The following is a 25,611-nucleotide window of genomic DNA, read 5'->3' as shown; positions in this document are numbered from 1 at the left end:
AGGCGGAACACTCCAGGCGGAGCAAGTGAAGAAAGAGAGAGATAAGACCGCATGGGCGTGAAAGAGGGCGTGTAAATAGGCGTACACGAAGGTGTTCACTCGATGAGTCATATGAGTGTCACAGGTGGGTGGATGCATAGAGAGGTCTGCAGGGTCCGCAGAAACCTTTACCCTACATGTGCGCGTAACTGGTCATGACGTGAAAATGACGTGTAACTGGGGAGAGCTGGGGGTTGACTTTAACACTAGTAGAGGAGTCTGGAGTCTGGGAAGTCAGAGCGACCTGTACCTTTGGCATATCTGATATCTTATGTTTGGAGGATGTATTGTATGAAGTAAAGGTCTCTCGAGCAGAGGCCGTTCATCATTAAATGCTAGTGTGTGCATATATTTCTACATGCATGGTGCAGGGGCCATGAGCCTACTATGGCAACGGGTTCAGTAAATCACTTATATGGAGACAGGAAGGCTAGGCCCTATGCTCTGTAGGCGGAAAATGTTTACCTATTTCACTGGACTGGAATGTGTTTCTGCGGAGGCAGAGCAGATAACTGTAGGCAAAATACCGTCTTGGCAGGCAGGCAGGCCAGGCCGGGCACCTCTCGGCTGGGTAGGGAGTGGGGTAGAGGTCAGGGATGCATACCTAAACTGCAGCTTTCAGAGACAGAAAAGACTCGGAGCCTGAATTCAGGGCCTGGCTCAACTGGGCCACAAAAACGTGTGTTTCTTGATGTTTAAACGTATACCATGTAAATGCATTGGCAACGTAGGCCTTAAGGCTGAATTAACGTTGTATTCATGGAGGGCCTAATAACAGACATGTTAACGTTGGACGCAAATGTAAATGCGTCTTCATTTCGGCCATAGAGGGAAAATGCATGGACGTCATGCATATATACTACACGTTGGGGTACACGTAGGGGATACATAGGCCATATAAAATTCCATTTTCCTCAGTAGCTGTGGCGTTAGTAATAGTTTGTTTTTTTATCACGATGGTCATATCCTTGATATTCAGTGGTACAATCCTCTTACGGTGCCTTCTCATGGCCGGATGGAGATGGGTTGATGATCAAAGAATTCGGAAGGGGATAGAGGCGAAATACAGTAAGGAAAGGAAAGTCAGGGCTGTGTTTAACACTCTTCTCTTCTTGTTTTCAGATCTACAGATCCCTTCGTGAAGCAGTAGCCACCATGTACAAGACCGAAGGACCTTTGTCATTTTACAGGGGTTTGACCCCTACAATGATTGCTATTTTCCCATATGCTGGACTTCAGTTCTCTTTTTTTAATGTCTTCCATCAAGTTTATGCTTGGGGATTGCCAGCAGACAAGACTCACTCAAGTACGTAAAGGAGTTCTGTAAGGCTCTCAAAGAGGAGGGAAGGTGATGGTGACAGAGGGCGGGAGGGCTATGGAGTTCTTTTGGAGAGAACAACTCCTGGCAACATGCCCGGTGAACTCATTCACCCTGCAATGCTCTTGCTCTTTCGGCAGTATTATTATCCTAATAGCACTGTTTTGTTGTGGTCTTCTGTGCTATGTAGTGTTGGCCACTGTCTGCTGTCTACTTCTTGACTCTGTTATGCTCTGACCCTGGCACAGTTGGCAGTATTTTTGTGAAGCATGTCTTTGCCTCTGCCATGGTGTGTAATATTCAGTTGCATGCCTTGCTGGGGTGATAGCAGCAGCTAAATGTATCAAATGTATGTTTTTGTTTGTATATTTTGTTTTCCGTTTTTCTATCTTCTCTGCTTCCTTTTCCATGCTTTCTGTGTTTGTTGTTTCCACTTGTATCCTCTGTAGGGGAAGGAGATTGTCCAAAAACCTTCAGATGAAGGAGACAATATGACTACCAAGCGCCATATTCATGACTCTGTGTGCGTCCCTCTTGCAAGGTGGTGCAAGAGCAACGCAAACCTAAAGTCCAATTTTTGAAGCCACTCAAAACGACTTTGCGTAGCTTTGAATGGCTTAAAAAATATGGAGTACGGCAACAGAGCACAAATTGCTGCATTGCATTACTCTGCACAAGGGAGTTGTTCCATGGGCGTCGTGTGGGTGTTCCCATGCAAATCCTGTGGATTTTGACGCATTTCCAGATTTATCAAACCTAGGAATGCGCCAAAAAGATATGCCTCCCCAACTGATGCATAACGAGGAGAAATATGTTTATTTCTCCTCTTTCTATGTGTGCTGCATTCTGCAGCACACATAGAAATTAGACTGTTTTTGTGCCATGGTGCAAAGGTGCCTGCGTTGGCGATAGGCTGTCAAAACAGCATCAGCCCAAGGAGAAAGGACAGGAATGCGCCTTATTGGATTATTATGCCGCATTCCTTCCCTTTCCCTGTGACTCAGAGCAGCAAGGTGACTTGCTGTGCTGCCTTGCTCCACATGGGTCCTAAATATGGCCCCAAGTGCCTCTATATCTTGCATTTCCCCATAAGCCAGTTCAGGCTTTCATCCAACGGAACGTACTGTAGAGTATTAGAACTGAAGTCCCAAACCCTGCCATGAGGCAGGCATACATTATTTGCCAAATTACCAATCCGAGCACATCAACAGTCCAAAATGGAGTAATGTTCATAAACACGGTGTATTTTCGAAGTCCACTTTTAATCCAAATTGTCTAGTCCGGGGTAATTACTATCCAGTTCCTCAAAAGCAAATGCAGGTTCCTCACAACATTTCAATATTGATCCATTTTATGCAGCAGCATCATATTTTCAGATTTTTGATCCAGCCATCTATCTTCAATTCTGATACAGTCAACACGTGTTTCGTCAGTATTTTGTCATACCACGACTTCTTCAGGGTTGCAAATTGTGAATACATGGTTTACATGGTATTAAAATATTATAGCCACCCAACCGAAAAGGACCAATAATCACCATAGTATGTGGGAAGCCCAATCATCATTTTCTCCTTTCGGAAAGGGCCCACACTTGTGAACGCTGGTATAACAAGAGTGGTGATATTGTCAAGAGAGGAGACCGTAGTCCAAAAAGAGACAGTGTGCCATAATAAAAAGGTGTACATACCAATACCCTAAATTTGTGACAGGAGCACTGTCTTGTGATTCAAAACACATGCACAGTCCAGAATTCGATTTCCAGATTTAGTTAGAAATAAAATCAAACCTGACGTGAAGTGTAAAAAACAGACTAAAGATTAAAAACACCTGAGTGACATAACATATACAAAATACACAGTGTTTATGAACATTACTCTATTTTGAACTGTTGATGTGCTCGGATTTGTAATTTTACAAATGTCTGTTTCCTTCTTTGAAGGTTAATGTTTTGGGGTTACTATGGTAACTGACCCTTACTTTCTTAGTAGCACTCCCAATATTGTGTTGTATGTACTCTCCACTGTATACACTGCAGGGCGCCTGTAGCTGGTGATATACCTGGTTGCCACATATCGGACTATAAATGAATTGCGTTTGACAGACGTTTTTAAATTCATTTCAATAAAGCAATAATACAACTTCAGCAAAAGCCTTTAAAAAAAAAAATAAAACTTGATTACAATTTCACAGAATTGCAGAATGATGATTAAAATAAATTAACCTAACAAAAAAGAACAGAATGACTTGCAACTGCTAAGCTCACGTTAGGTTTGTTTTCCTGGCAGATAGCACCATACAGATACAAAAACATAAGTTTTAATCACGAGCAGACTGCTCGACCATAAAAAATTGATTTTAACATTATTATAACCTATGCACCCAGCTTGACCATAAGGTAAAGTTTATTGCAAACAATTGTGTGATTAGTTAGGCCTGCTATAATTGAGTGACCAGGCTGGGAGACAACAAAGAATATAAGCGGTAGACAAACAATATAAGCAATAGACATGTTCTTATAGTGGCAAAACCTACAGCCAGTCATGGGAGCTATGGGCAAGCAAAAATACAAGTCCCAATGCCGCTGGCTGAAAATGTCACATGAGTTTTGGGGGTTAATCGGAACACTTTTACAAGAGCTTCCATACCAGTGATAAAGTTCAGGTACTGTTGTATGGGAAACAAATGAGATGGGGCAGCAGGTCCCGGCTTACCAGTTGTATACTGCGATTTATGGCGACAACATCTGTGGTGTGATTCTGTACTGCGTGTGTTTTGATTTACTTTGCATTTTCGCTGCTCTGAGGGCATACATGTAGCACAGAAGCTCTACAGTGCTGCCATGTTGTGATTGTTGGCACAACCAAAACATAAATGCCATCGGTTAGGTGGTGATTGAACCTGCAATTAGCAAGTCTTTTATCTTCTCTTAGTCAGTCAGAGTCTTTCTTTAAACCTTCTGTCTTTGGTGTTTAAAAGAACTTTCACAAGTGTGCATTGCAAAACAGGCATACTTTTCCTTTCTTCTGATAAGTGCAACATTTTATATAACCAGGCGGCACTGGCAATGAAATTGGGATCGTACTACTGCTGATGGCCGACTAGACGTGTTTTGAGATTGGGAAGTTCTTGCTTAACCAAACGAAGTATAGAAGAATACCAGGGAAGTCATTGTATTGGCAGGACGAAGCAGAGGAATTCCCTAGTGATCTGGTTACACTTGTGACTGGAAGAGCAGACTAGACTGAAAGCAGTTTAGGCCTTCCGTACCATTAAACCAATTGCAAGGGAAAAATCTTATTTCACTATCTTTAGATGGATTATCTTTAGATCGATCAATTTATTCTCTCCCTCCTCCCCAATTATACGATTCAAGGGAGATTGTGGAAACATCTCCTGTCTTCAGACAAGGGGGCAAGACTGGCTGCATAAGACATTTCTTTTCATAATTACTTTATTGCGACTATTACAGTCATAAAAGCACATATAAATTAAAACAGACAAAAATACATTTTCCATAACAGTGTACAATAAGATCTCGTGGTGACAGCGGCATATGTAAGGATACAAAGATTTCATTAATTATTGATAGCAGAAACCGTTTTAAATAAAGATTAGTTTTAAAAATATCATTTAAGATAAAAACTTTAAGAAAATAATTAAGCATATCATATAATTCTTTAAAATACTCCAGAGTAATTCCAAATGATTTAGGCGGTCACAGTTAGCTAAGAATCTACTTTCAACATGTACCTTCGTTTGAGCCACACTGCTTGGAGATATTTAGAGATTACAACCACATACAGTTGATCTGTATCTGATTTTAAAATCCTATAAAATACAAGGTAATCCCTAATACCCAAGTTTCTACACAATTGTACAACCCATTTAGACCTAGCCTATTTGTATGCCGGGCAGAAGAACAGTACATGGGTTTCTGTTTCCTCCACAACTAGGCATCCAGGGCAAAGATGACAGGTCACATCTAACCACTTATTAGTTGTTGCAAAAAGTGGAAGGGCCCCATATCTAAATTGGAGAAACAACCTCCTTGTTGATGCGGGCTATATTGAGTCTAGGACTTGCTCAAATTGATAGTGTGACTTACAGCCCAGAAACCCATGCGTCAGACTTGTTGCACTGGTCGCCAGAATTAAACTAGCCAATTTAAAATCTCTTATTTCTTTAGCTAAGGTTTTTTTTGGGGTAGCAGGGCAGGACTCTTCAGGGGTTGCCCATAGGTCCTTCCTACCAATAGCACGAAAAGAGTCCCTCACGAATGAGAGCCACAGTATACTACCCACGACCCCCAGTGACGATAGTAATGCCTTGAGTTCCTCCCTATAGTGTCTCAACTCAGGTGTACTCCATAGCCGTCGCCAATAAAGCAATGGTCGACTCGAGATTAAGTCCACCACTGGGAGGATACCCAGATCCTCCTGAGGTGTACCAGGTGAGTGTTTGTTGGCAAAGCCGTAATGCTTCTAATAAACTTGTTTTCAGTGAGGGTCAGTGCTTTTGTTGAACTATGGCCCCTTAGAGTGTAGCCGGCCGTGCTTGTACTTTATATATTTCTAGGGCTCGGCTTATAACCTTAATAGAGCAACCCTTCTGAACTTTCAATAACCCCCCTATTGCCTAAGTAAGCTTCAAATTAGCCTTATCAATTTAGGGGCCCCACCCCATCTTATCATTCAGGGTTAGGCCCAGATATTCAAAAATATGGACATGCTCCAAGGCGATATCGTCCATTATTGGGTGCGGGTAAGTTGTCGGTTTGGCATTAAAGACCATGTATTTTGTTTTGTTTATATTAACCACAAGTTTTCTCTTTTTACAAAACTGGCTGAATTCCTTTAGGACTTGCTGCATCCCCATAGGTGACTTCGAGAGGAGCAGGGTATCATCCGCAAACATTAATGCAGGAAATTTGCGGGATGATATTTTTGGAGAGTTGGCGCGAGCACACAGTCCTGCCTCACCCCCTTGTCAACGGGGAAGGGCGCTGTCAATCGGGCATCTTTATCATATCTTACTCTGGCATTTCTACCCTCGTGGAGGCGTTTGAGTTGAAAACAAAGATAGGGTGGTACCCCCATGGCCAGTAGGATACTCCATAACTGGTCACGGTCGACCTTCTCAAACGCAGATTTCAAATCCACAAAGGTAAGATAAAGACTCCCACCTTCCAAAACCACATGCTTCCAGTATATCAACTGAAGCCTGAACAGCTGGTCTACAGTTGAGATCTTTGCTCTAAAGCCAGCTTGGAGCGGGGTTAATATATCAGTCTTCCATCCAATCATGTAATCTCCCTAGTAGTACCCTCCCAAATAATTTTTGAGAAACATCGATAAGGCTAATTGGCCGTTAGTTGGATGGTACAATCGGGGATCCTTTTTTGTAAATTGGAACAATTTCGGCGCCAGCCCACGTAGGCGGAGCTGGGATTGCATTGAATAATAATATTAGATAAGGAGCCCAGACCACCTGTTCACTTTTAAACAGATCGCCCTGGATTCTATCCAATCCTGGGGCTTTATTGGGTTGCAGCTTAGCTAAAGCAGATATCACCTCTCCCCTAGTACATGGGGGTGCTTCACAAAATGTTTCAAGGTTAAGACTACACTCTGGAGTTTTGTTGACACTTATGTTAACGTGAGAACTAGAATATAGTTCCTTGAAGTATGAGTGCCAGGCATCCTCATCAATGTGTGGAACAAGAGTGGTTCTACCTTCTGCTGTACCGGAGTGAACCAAATTCCAGAAGCTTCTACCGTCTTTTAGATCTAGGGACTTCTTGATCTCCTGCCATCTATTTCCCACTCAGACTTCGCATTTAGAATATTTTCTTGTAGGCCGCCCTAGCTTCCCTAATGCAAAGGCTATCTGCCCCTTTTAATGCAGTCAACAAAGCTAGTTTCGCTTCCTTACAAGCTTTCGAGTACCAAGATCTTTTGTCACCACCAGATTTATATTTAATAGAACCACTTTTAAAAAATAAATCCGCTACAACCAGGGTCATGTCTTGATGTATTTTGCCCAGGTCGCTATCAAGTCCAGACTTAGCTAGATTCTCTTCGGCAACACTTGCTTTCTCTAGCAAAGGTATAATGGCCACATACAATTTTGACATTATTTCTGGCGATTGATTTTTCTTGGACCATCTAATCCGTCTCCCTCCCTCTGCAGCAACCAGGTTATTTTGGTACGGCTCCTTAGGGTCACTGCCTGAGCCCCCCACTGAAAATCCACCTCCATGACACAGGGATTGTGGTCACTTTCACTGCGTTCTTCTACGGAAAAGTCCACCACATTATGCCATATCTGTACACTAGTCAGGATATAATCGATAACTGTGGCCTGTTCAAACCTCTTAAAGGTCGATTGCCAGGAAACCGACCATTGCAGGCCCTTAGGGAAAAAGTCAAGGTTAGGGAAGTTAACTGCAGAGCTAGAGGAGTCCATCGGCTAATAGGATACCCATTAGGTGCCGGAATTGACCAAGTAGCGTCCTCCTCACTAGTAATCGGTTCCATAATTCCATTAAGCGGCTCAAAGTGACAGTTAAAGTCTCCACAATTCAAAAAATATAAGTTCCCTGCCACTAAGCTCAAAAGATTTAACAAGCAATCTATCGTTGGTGATATCCCACCATACTGTACTGGTCGAGAATAAATATTAATGATGGCGAGTTTCGGTAGCTTCTTATATGACAAGAGGATGCATGTGATGTCTGGGGAATGCATATCTATTTGTGTAATCTTGCATCCTAAATGGGAGGCTACCCATATGCATAGCCCCCCCGACGGTCTGCCCTTTGGACCTTTCACTGCACCCTCACAATATGCTACGAAGCCTGCCCTATATTGTGGCTCGACCGCCCATGTTTCCTGAAACAAGCATATCTCGTGAGAATCAATATATTCCCCAATCCAGTTGGTCTAGTTTGGAAGCGAGACCTGCAATGTTCCAAGATAAAATTCTAGGTGCATCAGAGGTCAATTGTGCACTCGACCTGACATTTCCCTCCCTTAGGGATCTGTCAGCCATCCCAAGGCTGCAAATTCCAATGGGGGTCGACACTGGTTCTATTGGGCAGAGGTCAACTTTTCTACTACCATGATTACATATGTTTGAGGGAATTGCAATCTCCAGTTTTCCTACTTTTTTAACTAAAGTAGACACACAGTCCTTATTACACCCCACTCCAGCGCATGACCTTAAGCATTTGCCTACGTCCCCCCTCCTTTTTGTCTCTGCGTTGACATGTTCTTCAAAGGTTATGACCTGATGGGTATCAATAGGTGTCAGTCAATCCACCAGATCCAATACACTAAATCTATTGTTAAGTGGTACTGCTGGCGGTTGCTCTCCATTCTCCCCATTTACCCTAGTGACCATCATAGGTGGCCGGCTCATCCTTCCCTTAATAACCTCGTATTTATCCTGATTAGGCATAGAGTCTGGGAGGATATAGAAATAACTTAGGGCCCTGGCCTGAATAGAAGATTGTGGGTTTATCAGGGAGCCCCAGCAAACATGCTCAACAGCCATTAAGTCTTGAAAGTTAACGACAATACAATCTCCTGGTGTGTTTTTTGATCTGCAGCCTACCCTACTCACCCTTTTTACAAATAAGATTTTAGACTGTGTCTCTCGTGGGAGTGGTCTATTGCTGTTTAACCAGTGTATTGTCTTATTTTTTAATTGCTCATAAGATTCCAATTTACCGTGTTGGAGTTCTGGGACACCAGTAAAGACAGCAACATAGGGTGAATACTCGGGGGGAGGTCTAGATGATGGTATGCATTTTTTACCTCATTTCCAATAGAATTCCTCATTAGACCTCGGCCTGGTCCAACTCTCTGAGATCAGCCCTGTAGTTCCCCGTGAGACGTACAACTATCTCCCTGTGTCTCCACCGGCACTATAGTTCCCCCACTTAATATTTCTGACCTTGACTTATTAGAATCCTTTGGTCGTACTCCCGAATCCCCAGTTAATGTTACATTAATACCTGGGCATGCCGCAAGCTCCCCTTCCCCCACTCACCAACTCATTGCCTTGCCCACGGCTCGCTATTTTATTCTTGGCTTCACCCTCAGTAGAAAATAATGAAGATTCAAGTTTCTCGAGCCTATTTTCAATTAGCAAAAGTCTTGTTAATAGGGGCTCCAAGGAGGATGTCATAAGAGCACCTATTTTTAACCAGTAGTCATCATCGGAGACTGGCTGCGTACGACATTTGATAAATGTCTACCATACTATTGAACAATGGAAATGCCTTCAGAAACTTGCTACCTGCACTTCTAACATTCTTGATTCAATTACTTTCTACTTCCAGAAACCCCCAAAAACCATTGTGGTTTTGTAACCTTTCTTAAATGTTTTTCTGTGAAACTTGTGCTGGTTGTTTGTTGTAAGGGTTTTATTAAATATGTGTAGTACAGGATGTAATCCACCTTTCAAATGGTTGAGTAGCAAGCCCAGAGTAGCTCTCCTCTGCAAAGAACCTTTTTGAAGCTATTCATAAAGATCTATATACTAGACACCTCCATGCTTTCACCCCTGCCATCCAGAAACTCTGAAATAATACTCAAAGTTCAGTCATATGGGTGCAGGATGCTCATAAGTAACCCTTATTTCCATAATATTTTGTTCTTTATTCACCTCTCTTCAAATACCTCGTTCAAGCCACCATACCCTAAGAATACACATAACCCATTTCTATCTAATTGTAGTAGTTCGCCATAAACAACATAGTGCCTGATTTATATGTTGGGAGGAAGGGAACTCTGTTTCATCGATGCTGTTCCCACCCCTCAGCATAGTGGTCTGCCCACCCACTCCATATGCAGACAAGCTTTCAGTTTGGCCATGACGAAGACTACTCTGTCTCCACCGTAGCCAAACTGTGACGGCCTTGGGGGGTGAGGGCCGCTGGAGAAATCACCACATGTCTGTCCGCCTGCCCAATTATGAATGGTGGACACATAGATATTTTTTTACTGAGTGAGGGACAGTAATAACTAAATAATGTCCTTCCCTGTCATGGGAGATGATTCCCATGGTGAGGGGGAGCATTACTGGTTTTTATTTACATAATGAAAATCTAATTTTGCTCATTTGGGAATTTTCTTTTTGCGTTGACAGGAACCGCTGTGACGGTAGTTCCTGCCAATGTTTTTATGAATGACCACCTTCTTGGCAGTCATTTTATAAATCAGTCTTTCGTTCCCTCTATCATGGGGATGGCTCATTTTACTCCGTCCCCATGGCAAGATGAAGGGGCATCCTGAATATAATTCAGCCCCTTAATGTTTACTATTTAATTAAAGGTTTAATGTAACATGTATCTTTCAATAAATACGTCATTTACAGAATCTCCATGTTCAAAAGAAATGATGCAAAACTGGCCAGAATATATTGTTTGAAAAAAGTTCTGAAATGCCTACTTCCTCTTGGAGCAGCAGGATAGAAGCTGAACCTTCTAGTTTTTCCCTAAGAAGGCAGAAGGACTGTCTGTGGGTGCAGTGTTAGCAGGGCCAGCTTTAGCGCTGGTGGCGCCCAGTGCGACATTGTTTGTTGGCGCCCCCCAATGACCACCTCCACCATGGATTTCCTCACAACTGCTATTTAACAGTGCTTCTCAAGTCTCCATAACCACTCTCTCTCAGATGCATTTAATGAGTTTTATAGCATCACTCATACCAGTGTAGGGTGTCAGAGCACTTTACATCTCACACACACATTAATTACACAGAGACAACAATTAGGGACAAAAGATACATTTTACAGACACATCCGAGGAGGTCTTGCAATAGCATATAAGTAAGTAAATAGACAAAGAACATAAGAACAAGTCAAAATAAGTTTATATTGGGTTGAAACAATTTTGTACTTCACGGTTTTCCAGTATGGGCTCAGCTTTGAGCAACTGTGCAAGTATTTTTATGGCATTTCATATAATCATAATCTGTTTATATGGTTACTGCACGGGGTTGTCCAGTCTGATATTTTGTTTACAGTTCATGGTCCTGGTTCATTGTTCATTCATCGGGTAATATACTTGGGAGAGTCTGGGGTGGGAGCCAGCCTCTAAACCCCTTGTGGACCCAGAATGTGGGTCTGTGTGGATTAATCTTGCTTTGCTTAGGTGTTCTCTTCTAAAATCCCACTGGCGTACTATAGCAATGCTGTTTTTTGAGTGCTTCTCTTGCGAGGCTTTGTACTTTCGCCATCTCCAGTAAATTTGTTTTCTTATGTGGCCAGCACAGGTAACGAATGAGTAGATGAAAATATTTGTGCAGTGTCACAGGCACCCTTCTAAAGTTCTTGGCGCTTTAGATGTTTGCATGCATTCACCTGTTTTACAGCCCGAGGTGCTGCAGCTCAAGGCCCCCAAGATTCTGGCCACACTGAGACAGTGACGTCAACTGCTCTGAAATCTTGGTTCAGCGATCTGTCATTGCTCAGGCTGATCCCACCCAGCTATGAAGTAGCACACAAAAGGCAGAACTCAGTAAACGATCCCCATGTATGGCAGGCTGGTGTGGAAACAAAAGCAATGTCCAGTGGTTGTGTTTTGCAGCTTCTTTATTGTGGTTGGCAGGTTCCACTGGTTCATTTGTTCATTTTTGTCTCTAGTGTGTGTTAGGGCTTCAGCTCAAGCATTCACGTCCCTCTCTGAACTCAAGCAATAAACATGAATAGTTTGCGGGGCAGACTGGGGAACCTGAAATCAGCTTTGAGTGTATTGAAAAACAGCCTCTGCAATCTCTGCGATTTCTCTGACTTTGCTTAGCTTAAAAGAGGTGTATCTCTCCTCCTCAAACTATGACGAGGATAGCAGTGCCATACTACCCGGTCACTGTTCCTGCCCGGTCACTGCTCCTGCCCGGTTACTGCTCCTGCCTGGTTACTGCTCCTGCCTGGTTAATGCTCCTGCCTGGTTACTGCTCCTGCCTGATTACTGCTCCTGCCTGGTCACTGCTCCTGCCTGGTCACTGACATGCCTATTGACTGCTCCTTTCCCATCACTGCTCCTGCCCAGTCACTTCTCCTGCCCGGTCACTGCTCTTGCCTGTTCACTGCTCCTGCCCGTTCACTGCTCCTGCCCGTTCACTGCTCCTGCCCGTTCACTGCTCCTGCCCGTTCACTGCTCCTGCCCAGTCACTGCTCCTGCCCAGTCACTGTTCCTGCTATACTTAATACTTTAGAAAAAAATAAATACGAACTGAAAAAGCGAAGTGATCCAATAGTAACATGCAGAAGTATTTTTTCAGCACGGGGCAAACCAGATTTGCTTTGCTCGGTTGTGGGTGGTATAGTGATATTTAGGATACAGTGATTTATTTGCGTTTGGCTATCATTGAGCAACATTGGCAAACTGCACAAGGCCACATGTTCCTCATAGTACGCTGAATGGGGAAAGCTTCTCTGTAATCAGTAATTGCAATCTCTGGGCTCCAAGTGAGTCACCGGCCTCCAAGGCACTCACTTGCCACATGTTTTGTTAAAGGCAGACAGCCCATTGTCATTCTAAATGTGTTAATCAGCCTCAATCAGAATGACAGTCGGCCTATCCAGAGCCTGTGCGATGGCTGCTGCAGCCAGTGGAGTTCAGAAGAAAAGTGCGAGCTGGCCCCAAGCACTTTTAAAGTCTTGGGGCTTCTCGCAGGGGAACAGCACAGTTTGCTGTAATTAATCCCTAAATTACGGACAAAAGGCGTCCATAAAAGGTATAATGACTGACAACCGACAGGACACCAAAATTGCATACGGTCCGTGAAATTTACAGACGGTTGGTCACCGTACTGGGGTAGATCAGCTGCTGAAGAACTGCGGTTCAGAGTCAGTGCTGCTAGTGGAGGTGCAAGAGGTCATTGACTGCAGCCCCACCCAACCTTGGAGGAACAGCCAATGAGGAGGAGGCGGCAAGGCAGTGCACATGTATCTGGGGCTGGCACGGCGTTCACCATTAGCAGCCTGATTACTGCCTGTAATGGGACGCATTGCGTCCTCTTCCTTGAGAGAAGGGAGAGACCAACCTTATTGTTGGAGGGCCCTGGGGATTAGCACCACTCTTGTGACTCGCTGTGTGCATGATGTCCTAGAGGTCTTAGGCGAATGTAGATGATAAGGGTGAGAGAGGAGATCTTTGATGTTGTACTCCTTTGATCAGAATTCCGAGGAGGCTGATAGATAGGATATGTTATCCTTCCTGTGGGGAAGGGCCTTAATGATAGAATGTATGCCATGGTATACAGGGGTGGGGCCGCATGGTTTCCCCTACAGGTGTTTCTGTGCTGAGGGAGTTACCCATCCCTGTTTATATCACATTGCATTACATGCACATTGATAGGCAGGAGAAGGGAAGTTATTAGTGTTGGGGTTTTACTAATTGTTGGGGACCCGTGCAAGGCTACTGCTTTAGCAGGGACAGAATGGGCAAGCACAAAGTTATAGTTGTTTTCTACTGTGTGTATCCGAAGAGGGTAATTGGGAGGGATTGTTTACTGCTCTACCATATATTATGTTGTGTTCTTGCTAGCATGTTTTTGGCTGTGTTGATTCACGTGTGGAGGTGTGTGGCCTCACTCTCTGGGGGGGGTGAATGTTGGCGCATGCGCTTGTCCTGCTGTGGCCGTACATTCACTTACACCATGGCCGCCCTGATAGGCAAATGTCAACTACTTGCATGAAATGTTCGGGGTCTTAATAACTACAGAAAGCGACACAGGGTCTTGGCATTCCTAAAACACAACAGGATAGCTGTTACATGCTTGCAAGAAACCCATCTTACGAATAAAGAGTGCCTCAAAGTAGCGAAAAGATGGAGGGGACAAATGTACTCAGCCACTTACTCAGCTTATGCCAGGGGGTGGCCAAATGGATGGCCTTGGGGATACCATTTTGTCTTTGCTACATGCAGGCGTATGTTGAAGGTCTGTATATTCTGCTCCATGGGATGCTGGCTGGTCAGGAAGTTTGTATACTGAATTCTTATGTTCCAAACCTTGATGATAATGACTTTTATTACAACATGCAGGACTCTGTTGTGGGCTATGTTGGGGTCCCTGTATACTGGGAGATTTGAACTGTTTCCTAGATGAGGAGATGGACAGAGCTCCACAGACACGCCACACTAAGTCAGGAATAAATGGGGCACTAGCCACAGTAATGTTCAATTTGGGCCTTGTAGATATTTGTAGGGCCCTCAACCCTACCTCCAGGGAATATTCATCCTACTCCCTGATGTACAACACTTATAGTACACTGGACTGTTTCTTGATTGTTGGGGTGGGCGTCACAAATGGGTTTCTATTCGATATCTAGGTCGATTTCCCTCAGACCGTTCCCTATTGCAGCTAGGGAGTACTTGGGGAGCAACAGCAGGACCCAATACCTTTTGGCAGATTGAGACGAATATGCTTCAAGATGTGATGTGTCTAGTGGACCTCACCACAGCACTGGAGTCGTATATTGCTGACAGCTTGGGATCTACGTCTCAGAGGAGCGACTGAATGGGAGGCTATGAAGGCGGTGATGAGGGGTGTATGAGGGGTGTATGTCTGGGTAAAGTATACAGAGTAAGGAAGTAATTACAGGGGGAGCTGATAGACCAGGAGACTACTCTGGCTGAGGCCCAACAATGAGAATTGGCGACCCGAAAGCTCATTTGGAGGTGCTTGAGACGTTCCTTGGCCATAACATAGGACAGACTCGACAAATTGACACACAAGGCGTACAGGCAGAGACTACACAGGGAGAGAGACACGCCTAGTAAACTGCTTGCTTGGTTATTAAAGTGGGAGATAGTCTCCTACTGTGTGCTTCTTGGATCGTCCTGGTGGCACTGCGGCGGTGACCCAATGGGGCATAAAAAAACACCTTCAGGGTTCACCTACAGGTTGTATATCGTAGAATGAACAATTGTGCACATGACATATACAGGCCCTCCTGTCAGGGCTGTATCTGCTCAGAGTGCCGCAGGAGGTGATGGAAGAGCTTGAGGCAGATTTAACTAAAGAAGCTTCGGGTGGCATTGGCATCCCTGTCTAGGGGACAAACTACTGGAAACAATGGATTTCTGGGGGAATTCTATCAGACTTTTTCTCCTAATCTGAGGCAAAATTCTTGGATGTGTTTCAGGAGGCGAGGAAAAAAGGGATTTCTCTAACAGTTTATTGAAAGGGTCTGAAATCTATGCTTCCTAAGCCAGACGGGACCCGGACTGATCTCTCATCCTATCGCACTCTATGATCAATCCAGACATCAAGCCCCTGTGCAAAGTTCTGGCCAACCTTTTTCATGGCATGGTGGACCAGCTAGTCCATGAGGATCAGTGTGGGCTTATTCCAGGCCGGAGTACTGCTATGAAAATATGGAGGCTCTGTCATGTAAAGCACACAGCTGTCAGTAATTCTGAGGAGCTCTCACTGGTTGCAGTAGACCTAGAGAAGGCTGTCAACACATTAAGCTGGGAGTATATGTTGGAAGTGTTCAATCAATTGGTTTTGGACCAATTTGTTTGTGGATGGGTCCGGTTGCTGTACATGAAACCTACGGCACCCGTTAAATCGGTAGGGATAATTTTAAGGCAATGAAACGTGGAGCGAGGCCCAAGACAGGGTTGCCCTCTATTGCCCTTGTTTTTTGCTCTTGCCCTAGAGCCACTCACCACCCTGCTTCGGAGAGAGCTCAATGACTGAGGAATTACGGTCAGGGACACAACACATGTAGTGTCTCTGTACTCAGATGCTCTCTTCTATCTTAGGGCTCCTCAATGCTCACTTCCACGGTTGATGCTCCTACGGGGGAGTTTGGGAGAGTATCCTGCCTTCGTGTCAACTCCTGTAAGAGCCCAATATTTCCCCTGGGCGGGTTGGCGATTTGCTTAAAAGACCAACTCCCTAATCTGGGATTGCTCTAGGAGCTGGATATCTTTGTTTACTTGGGCATCTAGGTTGCGCAGACTACTGAAAAACAATATGGGACGAGTCATGGAGGGTTTGAACTCCTCTGTTATCCATGGCGGGGTGCAGAAACATCGCAAAGATGATCCTTCTGACACGCGGCTTGTACCACCTCTAGAATTCACTATCCCCTCCAGGGACTTTAGTCCTTAAGCACCTACGTGGCGTTTTGGTATCCTTGGTGTGTGCAGAGAGGTGCAACAGAGTCGCACTGGATGTCTTGTTAATGGATCAGGAGTCGGGTGACTTTGGCCTCCCTAACATGAAACTATATTATTACGTGGTTAATATACAACATGCAGCCAAGTGGTTAACTGAGAAGGGTAACTGGGAGAAGCGTCTACTGCCGGGAACATATGGGTTAAAGACCATCCCGGTTCTGCTCTTGAGGTGTGGCGGGCTGGAATCTATGTATCTCTATGTGGTATGCTAGACTGCAACACTTTTGGGGAGAGTTGTTAATTTTTGATCAGACATGCACCTTTTGTCAGAGAATGGACCGTATGGGATTGACAGTGATTCTGTTGTATCGGCGGCATCATGAAGGTGGCAGGGGGGGGGAGCTGCCAGGTCCATGGTGATTTATACACTGGAGAGACATATCTTATCTTCAGCAAGCCTGTGAGGCATTTGGTATGAACCTGGTCAAGTTCTCCAATATGCTAAACTGGCCAGCACGAGGGGTGGGATTCCCTCAGACCCCACCCATATCCTCTCTGTCGGATCTATCCTTCACTAAAGGGAGGGCCCTACCTGATCACATTAATGTATTCAGTCATGAAGTTTGATAGACTCAAACCTCCATATGAGGCTAGATGCTCATGAGATGCTGATCTGGAAGAACCACTTACTGACAAAGAATGGGAGGTGGCACGTGAACTGGTCAGAAAGGTATCAGGAAATGGCAGGTTCAATTTAATTTACTTTAATTCTTGCATCACACGTACTTGGCCCCCATAGCACTGAGTAAAATATATCTTATAACATCTGTGACTTGCCCACGTTGTGGAGAACATGGTTCCTCTTTTGTGCATATAGGGGGAACTTGCCAGATGTAAAGACGTACTGGACAATGGTTTGCATGAAAATAAGAGGAGGGCGTGTATTCAGGTGTGGTCCTCTCCTAAAAACTGCCCATTGGGCATCATTGACAGTGTGCAAGAGAAACAAATGCATTTTAAGTTTGAACAACTGGCATTGGTATTGGCCAGAAGTTGCATAGCTATAGGTTGGAATATTGGATGGGTAGTAGATGTCCAAGTATTAAGTAGCGGACACGAGAAACTAGCAAAGGAGGTCACGATTCATATGGTTAGAAAGGATGACTTGGAAACATGGGGTACGATACTGCAACATTTCGCTGAGAATACCGAAAAGGGAGCACAGGAGTCAGGATAGATCTGTATGTAACTCAATTTGCGTGCATTATGGACGCACCTTCCTGTCGAACTTATTGAGGGCGCCTGTGAAATAGTCTGTTTACAGGCTGCCTTTGTATGATGCAGTCCCCACATTACAGTACTGTAAGGGGTGTGCTACACCACAGAGCACGCAGGATTCTCATGGGAAATGGGGCAAGAGCATGCAATTCGTGTTATAATGTATGTTTTGTTGGAAAATGTTTGAATAAATAAAAATAAATTAAGCATACATTAACAAAATATCTTCTCAAAACGTTCTGACACACAAGAATAGCATATATCTTTAATTTCTTCTTTTTTTTTTAAACATGTTTTTATTAGTTATACATGGAAAAGAACAGCTGTCTGCACATATAAGAAAGTCCACATTATCTTCAATACAGCAAATCCATTAATGACTGTACCGCTGCTCATTCTCATTTCTGGTATGTCATAAAATCTGAGATACAACGACCTGATCCCCACCCGATTTTTCAACCCCTGATTCAGCATCATCAGAGTCATCATGATCTTTGTCAGTAATAGGCTTGCATATGTCCCCTCTATAAGTGTTCCAGGCCGCCCATACCTTTGTCCACTTCCCAGGGCAATTCCTGTTTACAGAAGTGGAAGAAGTGTGGCTCAGGGGTTAGAGGCGGCAGACCCGGAAACTGAGATCGGCCCTGGACCAGGGTTCAATTCCCCGCCTCGACGGGGCTTGGGCTCAATAATTCCACGGACTCGATACTTTCCGCTCCGGTGCCTACTTGACTCACGGGTTCACACTCTGCGACTCTGGGCAATAGCTTGCTCAATCTCCACAACGGCCCCTCGCGGTGGGATGCCTGGCTTTCACCCTGTGGATACCCTGCCGGGGTCATCTCACAGGGGAATACCAGGACGGGTTCCCTAAGCAAGCGCTTAGATGCCTGCGATGTGGGTAATTTGCGCTATATAAATACATGTACATTTACATTTACATAGACTGTTCTTTCCGTGATCATTGTGACATCCATGTCCCTACACCAGGACTCCAATAATGGACAGTCAGTGGCTCCCCATTTTTGCGCTATGTTACACTTTGCAACCATGAAGCCCAGTGTCGCCGAAGTTTGACCATATCTAGTCAGATCGTTTGGTTCCCATATGTTAAGGAGGCATCTCCTCGGTTCAGGTAATAAAGAGACGCGTAGGGTCTGGGATATCGTACGAAGGACTTTACGCCAATAATCCAATATAAATGGACAGTCCAAAACAGTGTGGAAAAAAGTACCCTCTTCCCCGCATCCCCGCAGACAGTATGGGTGTTGTGCCCTGCCAATTTTATTAAGTGTTGGCCTAGTAAGGTAGGAACGGTGAAGAATTTTCAGCTGCACTAACCTGAGTTTAGCTGGGATTCCGACCAATCGGGGCGAGGCCAGGGCCTCCTGCCATTCTGTCTCATCCATGTCTTGAATATTGTCGACCCATTTATCTTTTAGGGATGTCGTGGGATCTGGAATATTATTGAGTAATTTACGGTATGTGAGTGGTGTGGCTCGCTTTTGCATGAAGTTCGTAAGAAGTCTATTCTCCAGGGGGGAGGCCTCAGGTACTTCAGTGTCTTGTGGTAGGATCATCATGAGAGCATGGCGGATTTGTAGGTAGCGAAATGTTTCAGTGGGTGCCAGTTCGTACTGTTGCTGCAGCCTATCAAAGGGAATGACCGTCCCAATGTCGGAATCCCTTACTATTCCGAAGTGTGACGAATTGTTTCGAGTCCCAGAGCGGAGTAAGTTTGGTGATGACACCCTTCCACCCTAGATGAGCCTGTGCCCTGTACCATAATGTGACTGTGTGGCGCGTTGGCCCCTCAAGCGATTGTGCACGCTTTGGGTTGTATAGGGCCGCTAACATTTTTTTTTTTTATTTAAATTTGTTTTTATTGTTGCAGTAAAGTATCTCAGTACAGAATAAACAGTCCGCCGACGTGGCCTCAACATTCAGCCACGAACAGCTATGTGTGCAACGTTTTCTTGCTATATAGAACTGGTACACATAAACATGACTTCGGTGAATCAGTGCATTATAATCATGTAAAGGCTCCTGCAGGCTGAGAGGTGATGGGACGGTATCGCCATAGGGGCGATGAATAAGATCAGATGGGTACTTTCATGCCGTAACAGCGCTGGATCTGTACTGTGCACATAACAGTGTTACCAGTGAACAGGGGGGTAACGGAACTGTGGGAGGGAAGCATGTAGGCGCTAGCAGGGTCTAAGTAGGGAGATAATGGCGGCGGGTGTCGAGGGGGGGGGGGGGGGGGAGAAACCCATGGATGGCCGGAGGTTGCCTAGGACGTAGGGGGTTATCGGGGTCCGACTCTGGGGTGGCTCACTTCAGGTGAAGGCTACCGGTCTGCTCGGGTGGGGGGAGGGGAAGGGTCAGGCGGGTCTCCAGCCTGCGTGGACTGGCGGAAGCTGTGAAGGAGCATGGCCCATTCCATGGAGATGGGAAGTTTGCGCGAGCCCTTGGCTTCTTCTTCCCTTAAAGCGTCTTCCTCCGCTGCCGCCCATTTGCTAACCGCCCCTTTCCATTGTGCTATGGGGGGACCCTCTGGGGATCGCCAGCGCATGGTTATACATCTATTGGCCAGTAGGAGCGCTAAGGACACGAAGCGCCTATGCACCGGTTCACGCTTAGAGATGTGGAGGATGCCTAATGCACTGGACTCCCAGGTGGCTAGTGTAGTGAGACCCGTGAGTTCCAGTAGTGTGTTGTGTACCCCCTGCCAGAAAGATTGGAGATTGGGACAGTCCCAAAACATGTGACGGAAGTTCGCAGCTGGGGAACAGCATCTGGGGCACAGGAATGGCGTGGAGGGGTAGAACTTCTGTAATCGCGCTGGGGTGAGATATGCCCTGTGTAATATATAATATTGAATATTTTTGAAGCGGGCGTTCCTAGAGACGCGTTTAGGGGCCTCAAGAGCTTTAGTCCACTCCGAGTCGTGCAGAACACGGCCTATGTCCTCTTCCCAAGTGGCACGTAGGGTCGTCAGGGGGGTGTATGAGAGTTCCCGGATGGATTTGTATAGCCATGTGACCAGGTGGCGGCCCACCCCCATATGTAGGATAGTATGTATTACTGGATGCGTGTCTGGCTCGCCATTTTGGAGATTGAAATGGGGTCGGTATCCGTCGAGCAGTTGCCTATACCTGAGGAATTGGCCTGGGGGGAGCCCGTATTCTGCGACCAGGCGGTCCAGCGGTTTCAGCTGACCCTCCTCGAAGAGTGATTCTAGATCTGTGATGCCACAGCGGGACCAGTCGGCGAGTAGTGGGGCCGCAAAGTAGGAATCCTGCTTGGGGCCGCCTATTAGTGGCAGCAGCGGGGAGTATGGGGGTCTAGCGGGGGACAGCCGGTGTATCCGCAGCATACATCGGCGCGCTATCGTCACCTGGAGGGGTAAGTGCGCCGTGGCTTGGTGCCCGGGAGGAGCAGACGGGTGAGTTCCGGAGTCGTGATTCTACCAGTAGGAGTAACCATCTCCTGAGGGTAACGGTCCGCTGTCCAGTAGGACAGCCACTGGAGCTGTGCTGCGAGGAAATATGCCTCGAAGGATGGAGCTCCGAGTCCCCCCTGTGTTGTGGGGAGTTGAAGAGTTTTCAGGGCGACTCTGTGGCGGCCTGCTCCCCAGATGAGAGTTCCTAAGAGGGAATCAACGTCGCGAAAGAAGGATCTGGGTGGTATCACCGGCAGGTTTGTGAAATGGTAGAGGAGCCGGGGGAGCATCACCATTTTAGCAAGGGCTATCCGTCCAATCGGGGCCAGTGGTAATTTATTCCAGAAGGCGACCGTCGGGCGCAGACTCTCGAGTACCTTGCGGTGGTTGCCTTCAAAGATGTCCGTCGGAGAATGGTATAAGCGGACGCCGAGGTATCGGGGAGCTTCCGTGGACCATGAAAGCCTATGTGGTCCAAGGTCGATGTCTCGGGGGGGTAGGTCCGGGTGTAGGGGGTAAACCGTGGACTTGTCCCAGTTGACTTGTAGACCCGAGGCAGTTGCAAAGTCCGCCAATGTGGCCCTTATGGGGGTTAGGTCCATTTCAATGTCTCGGACATATATGAGGAGATCATCCGCGTACATGGACACACAATGGGTCCCGTCTGCAAGCGGTACTCCCCAGTCCACACCCTCCCGACGCAGTCGAACCGCCAGCGGCTCGACCGCTAGCGCGAACAAGAGGGGCGACAAGGGGCAACCTTGTCTCGTGCCTCGTCGGACTGCAAACGCCGGTGAGATACGTTTCCCGATACGAACTCGAGTAGTGAGGTCAGTGTATAGGAGGCGGGTATATGCCATGAGCGTCGGGCCGAGATTAAGGCGCCGCAGGACCGAAAATAGGTAGGGCCAGGTGAGGGTGTCAAACGCCTTCTCCAGGTCCATAATGAGGCAGGCAGCGCGGGGAAATCTGTCGCGTACCTGATCTTGGATATGGAAGACTCGGCGGAGGTTCTGGGAGGTATTCCTCCCGGGGACGAAGCCGCATTGGTCGGGGTGGACCAGCGGGCGTATGACCTGCGCGTAACGATCAGCTAGGATCTTCCCCAGGATCTTACAATCAGCCGACAGGAGTGTGATAGGCCGGTATGACCCCATGTGAAGCGGATCTCTGTGGGGCTTAAGAAAGGTGACAATCACGGATTCCCGTAGCGACTGGGGTAGTTTCCCCAAGTGGAGTGACGCCCCGAACACCCGTGACAGACGGGGAACCACCAGGGGAGAGAATGTTGCGTAGTATTCTAGTGGGAAGCCGTCCAGTCCCGGTGCTTTATTTCGGGACATGGCGCGTATCGCTTGGGTGATGTCAGAGGGAATTATCTTGGCGTCAAGTGTGCGCTTGTCGGAATCCGATATCGTGGGCAGCGTCAGAGGGTCTAAAAACTGATCCGCGGTAAACGGGGTACAGCATGCCGGGGCTTCGTACACTCGTGTATAATGGCGTTGGAATGCTAGGAGAATCTCAGCCTGTGATTGCACCAGTACACCCTCCGGGTTGAGAATGTCCGTGATCGGCTTGATTTCGGTGTCCTGCTTCGCCATCCAGGCCAGCAGCGCCCCGGTTTTGTCTCTGTCTTTGTGCACCCGAGAGGCGTATGCCCTGAAATTATACTTACGGAGGTCAGCGCAGGCAGTTTGATATTCCGTTTTGGCCTCTGCCGTGAGTACGGCGTGTTCCTCCGAGTCGTCAGGCCGTTTGGAGAGAGCAGCTAGAGCTTGTTCCGTCGTTAAGAGCGACCGTTCTAAGGTGCGGCGGACCCCCACTATCTGTTTGATGCATTTTCCCCTTGCCACCACCTTATACGCGTCCCACTCCACTAGTACCGATGACGCTGTGTTCTCATTGTGCATAAAGTAGTCGCGTATGCTGGTTTTGTGCGCGTCCCTGAAGACCGGGTCCGTTAGGCAGTCTCTAGGGAGGCGCCAGGTGGGGACCGGTGGATGCGGGGGGCACCAGGTAAGCCGTATTATGTGGGCATCATGATCTGAGAGGATCCGTCCCAGGTAATCTGTAGATGTAACCTTAGGGAGGATCGGAGCAGAGCAGAGGAAACGGTCTAGGCGGACCCGAAGGTTGTGTGGAATCGAGTGGAAGGAGTAGATGCGAGCCAGTGGGTGTAGGTGTCGCCATGCATCAGTGAGCGCCCAGTGTGTGGTCCATGCCCTGAAGAGGGCCGCCTGCCGGGGGGCCGGGGAGTGAGTGGGGGGAGGATGTGAGCGGTCTAGCGAGGGGTCTAGTGTGCAGTTAAAGTCGCCTCCCAGCACCCATGGGACTGTGGTGAACTGGGCCAGGACGCCCGTAAGGTGATCCCAGAACCGGTCCTGATCCGTATTAGGGGCGTATATGCTGCCAAGAAGTACCCCTTGCCCATTAAGAATTCCCTCTAGAAGCGCGTATCTGCCCTCTCTATCTACTACTCGCCGGAGCGCCCGGAAGGGAGTACCAGGTCTCACCCAGATTAATGCGCCGCGCGCGAACGCTGAATATTGTGTGGCGCAGATGGTCCCTCGCCATTTGGCTTGTAGGCGAATGAGTTCAGTAGCGTTAATGTGCGTCTCTTGTAAGAACGTTATGTTGGCCGCCATGCGCCGTATGTAGGAGTATACAGAGTAGCGCTTGCTGGGCGTGTGTAGGCCCCGTACATTTAGTGTAAGGATACTAACGTCAGAGTGGGGGACAGCCATTTCTAGGGTGACGTGGTTGGGGGAGGGGCACCTCTACAGTTCCCGTGTGCCGCCCATGTGTGCGTGTCGTGTATGCTCCTGCGCGCCAAGCTTCCTGAAACGTGGGGGGGGACTGGGGAGGTGAACAGCAACTAGAACTTCGGGTGGGTAACTGTCCCAATACTGAGGATACGTCACTGGGGGTGGCATATCCAAACTAGTGTCCCACTAGGGGAGAAAGTCAACAGAAGTTTGCGGGGGTGGCAGCATGTGTCGTTGCTGGGCCTGTGCGCGGGTCGGGCTCTAGTAGGAGAAGTATCTATCGCTCGCTGGCGCTTACATTTATCTAATAGATCAGTCTAGGCTTCTAGACGTCGCGCATCATCACAGGCATTCAAGAAAAGGATATGTCAGGTGACAGTTCAGTTGTTCACGAGGAAGTGACAGGTTGGCTGGTCAGGGCAGCGTCCAGTGTGTGTGCCACAACAAGGGTAGAGGAGATCGGGCCAAATCCCAACATAGTTCCATCGCTGTCCCGGTCTTTCTCTGGGGTGAACAGGTGTGGCTGACCTTCCAAGTCCGAAGCAGGGGGTGACGAATGTAGTTCAGTGACCGCCCGTAGGGCGTCTCGTCGTTCCTGCATGATTTGGGTGAGATCGGGTGAGCCCGCTGGGGAGGACGTCTGGCTCTTGGGGTGGCCAGATCGCTCATGGTTAGCGCCACGTCTCCTGGACCGTCTGGAGTCATTATTGCGCGCCTTCCGGGGTCCGGGCTTAGGGATCAGCGGGCAATGAAATTCGGTCCAGTCCTGTGCGTCTGCCGCCGTGTCGAAGAAGAGGGCTTTCCCTTTGTGGATCACCTTGAGGCGGGCAGGGAACAGCAGGGAATATTGAAGATCGTTTGCGCGGAGGCGCCTCTTGACTTCTAGAAACGTGGATCGACACTGTTGAACCTCCCTGGCATAGTCTGGGAACACCATAACGTGTTGGTCCTCCACCTGTAGGGGGCCGCCGTCCGGGCCGCACGAAGCACCGCATCCCGGTCTCGGAAGTGCAGAAACTTGGCCAGCATGGGCCGCGGGGGAAGACCAGGTTTGGGTGCCCGGGCCGGGACCCTGTGTGCCCTCTCGATGGAGAAGTATGGCGACCGGTCGCAGTCCGGGGTGAACGATTTAGTCCAGGATTCCATGTAGGTCAGAGGGTCCGAGTTTTCAATCCCCTCCGGTAGGCCCAGGACGCGAATGTTGCAACGTCTCGAGCGCCCCTCCAAATCCACTGTGCGTTCCTCCAGGGTCGTCACGCGGCGTAGGATCTCCTGCATATCTGCTGCCTGCGATTGCACCGTTGGCTGCAATTCAGTCACGATCCGCTCACCCTCCTTCACTCTATCCGCCAGTTTACGGTGGTCATCTCGGATTAGGCTAATGTCTGTTGCCAGGGTGCCCAATCTCTCCTCCATCGAGAGGCGAGACATTTCTATTGCTGCCAGCACCTGGTCCAGCTTCGTTGATAGCGTAGGGTCGGCTTGCGACGCATTGGACTGTGTCCATGCCCTCGTCTGGGGCATCTTCTCGACAGCCGTTTCTGGGACTGTCGTCCCCTGGGTGTTCCTCGGCTTCCCCATGGGTGCTGCTGAGGGGGAGAGGGGGGGGGTTTCCCCTCGGTCGTCG

At 47.4% G+C, this 25,611-nt stretch overlaps 1 protein-coding gene across 6 annotated transcripts in view; it reads left to right on the top strand.

Annotated features, from left to right (window-relative positions):
• The window catches only part of SLC25A19 (solute carrier family 25 member 19), a 306,920-nt gene that overhangs the window by 265,931 nt on the left and 15,378 nt on the right, over positions 1-25,611 (top strand). For all 6 annotated transcript variants that reach the window (XM_086930769.1, XM_086930767.1, XM_086930766.1 and 3 more), the window contains one exon: positions 1,162-1,345. In XM_086930769.1, coding sequence (XP_086786895.1) covers positions 1,162-1,345 — 184 coding nt within the window. The remainder of the gene's footprint in view (positions 1-1,161; positions 1,346-25,611) is intronic.

This window comes from Lissotriton vulgaris, chromosome 7 (assembly GCF_964263255.1).
Source record: "Lissotriton vulgaris chromosome 7, aLisVul1.2, whole genome shotgun sequence".
Classification (NCBI taxonomy): Eukaryota; Metazoa; Chordata; class Amphibia; order Caudata; family Salamandridae; genus Lissotriton; species Lissotriton vulgaris.
Note: the sequence above shows the minus strand (reverse complement) of the source record. Positions and strands in the feature narration are given on the sequence as shown.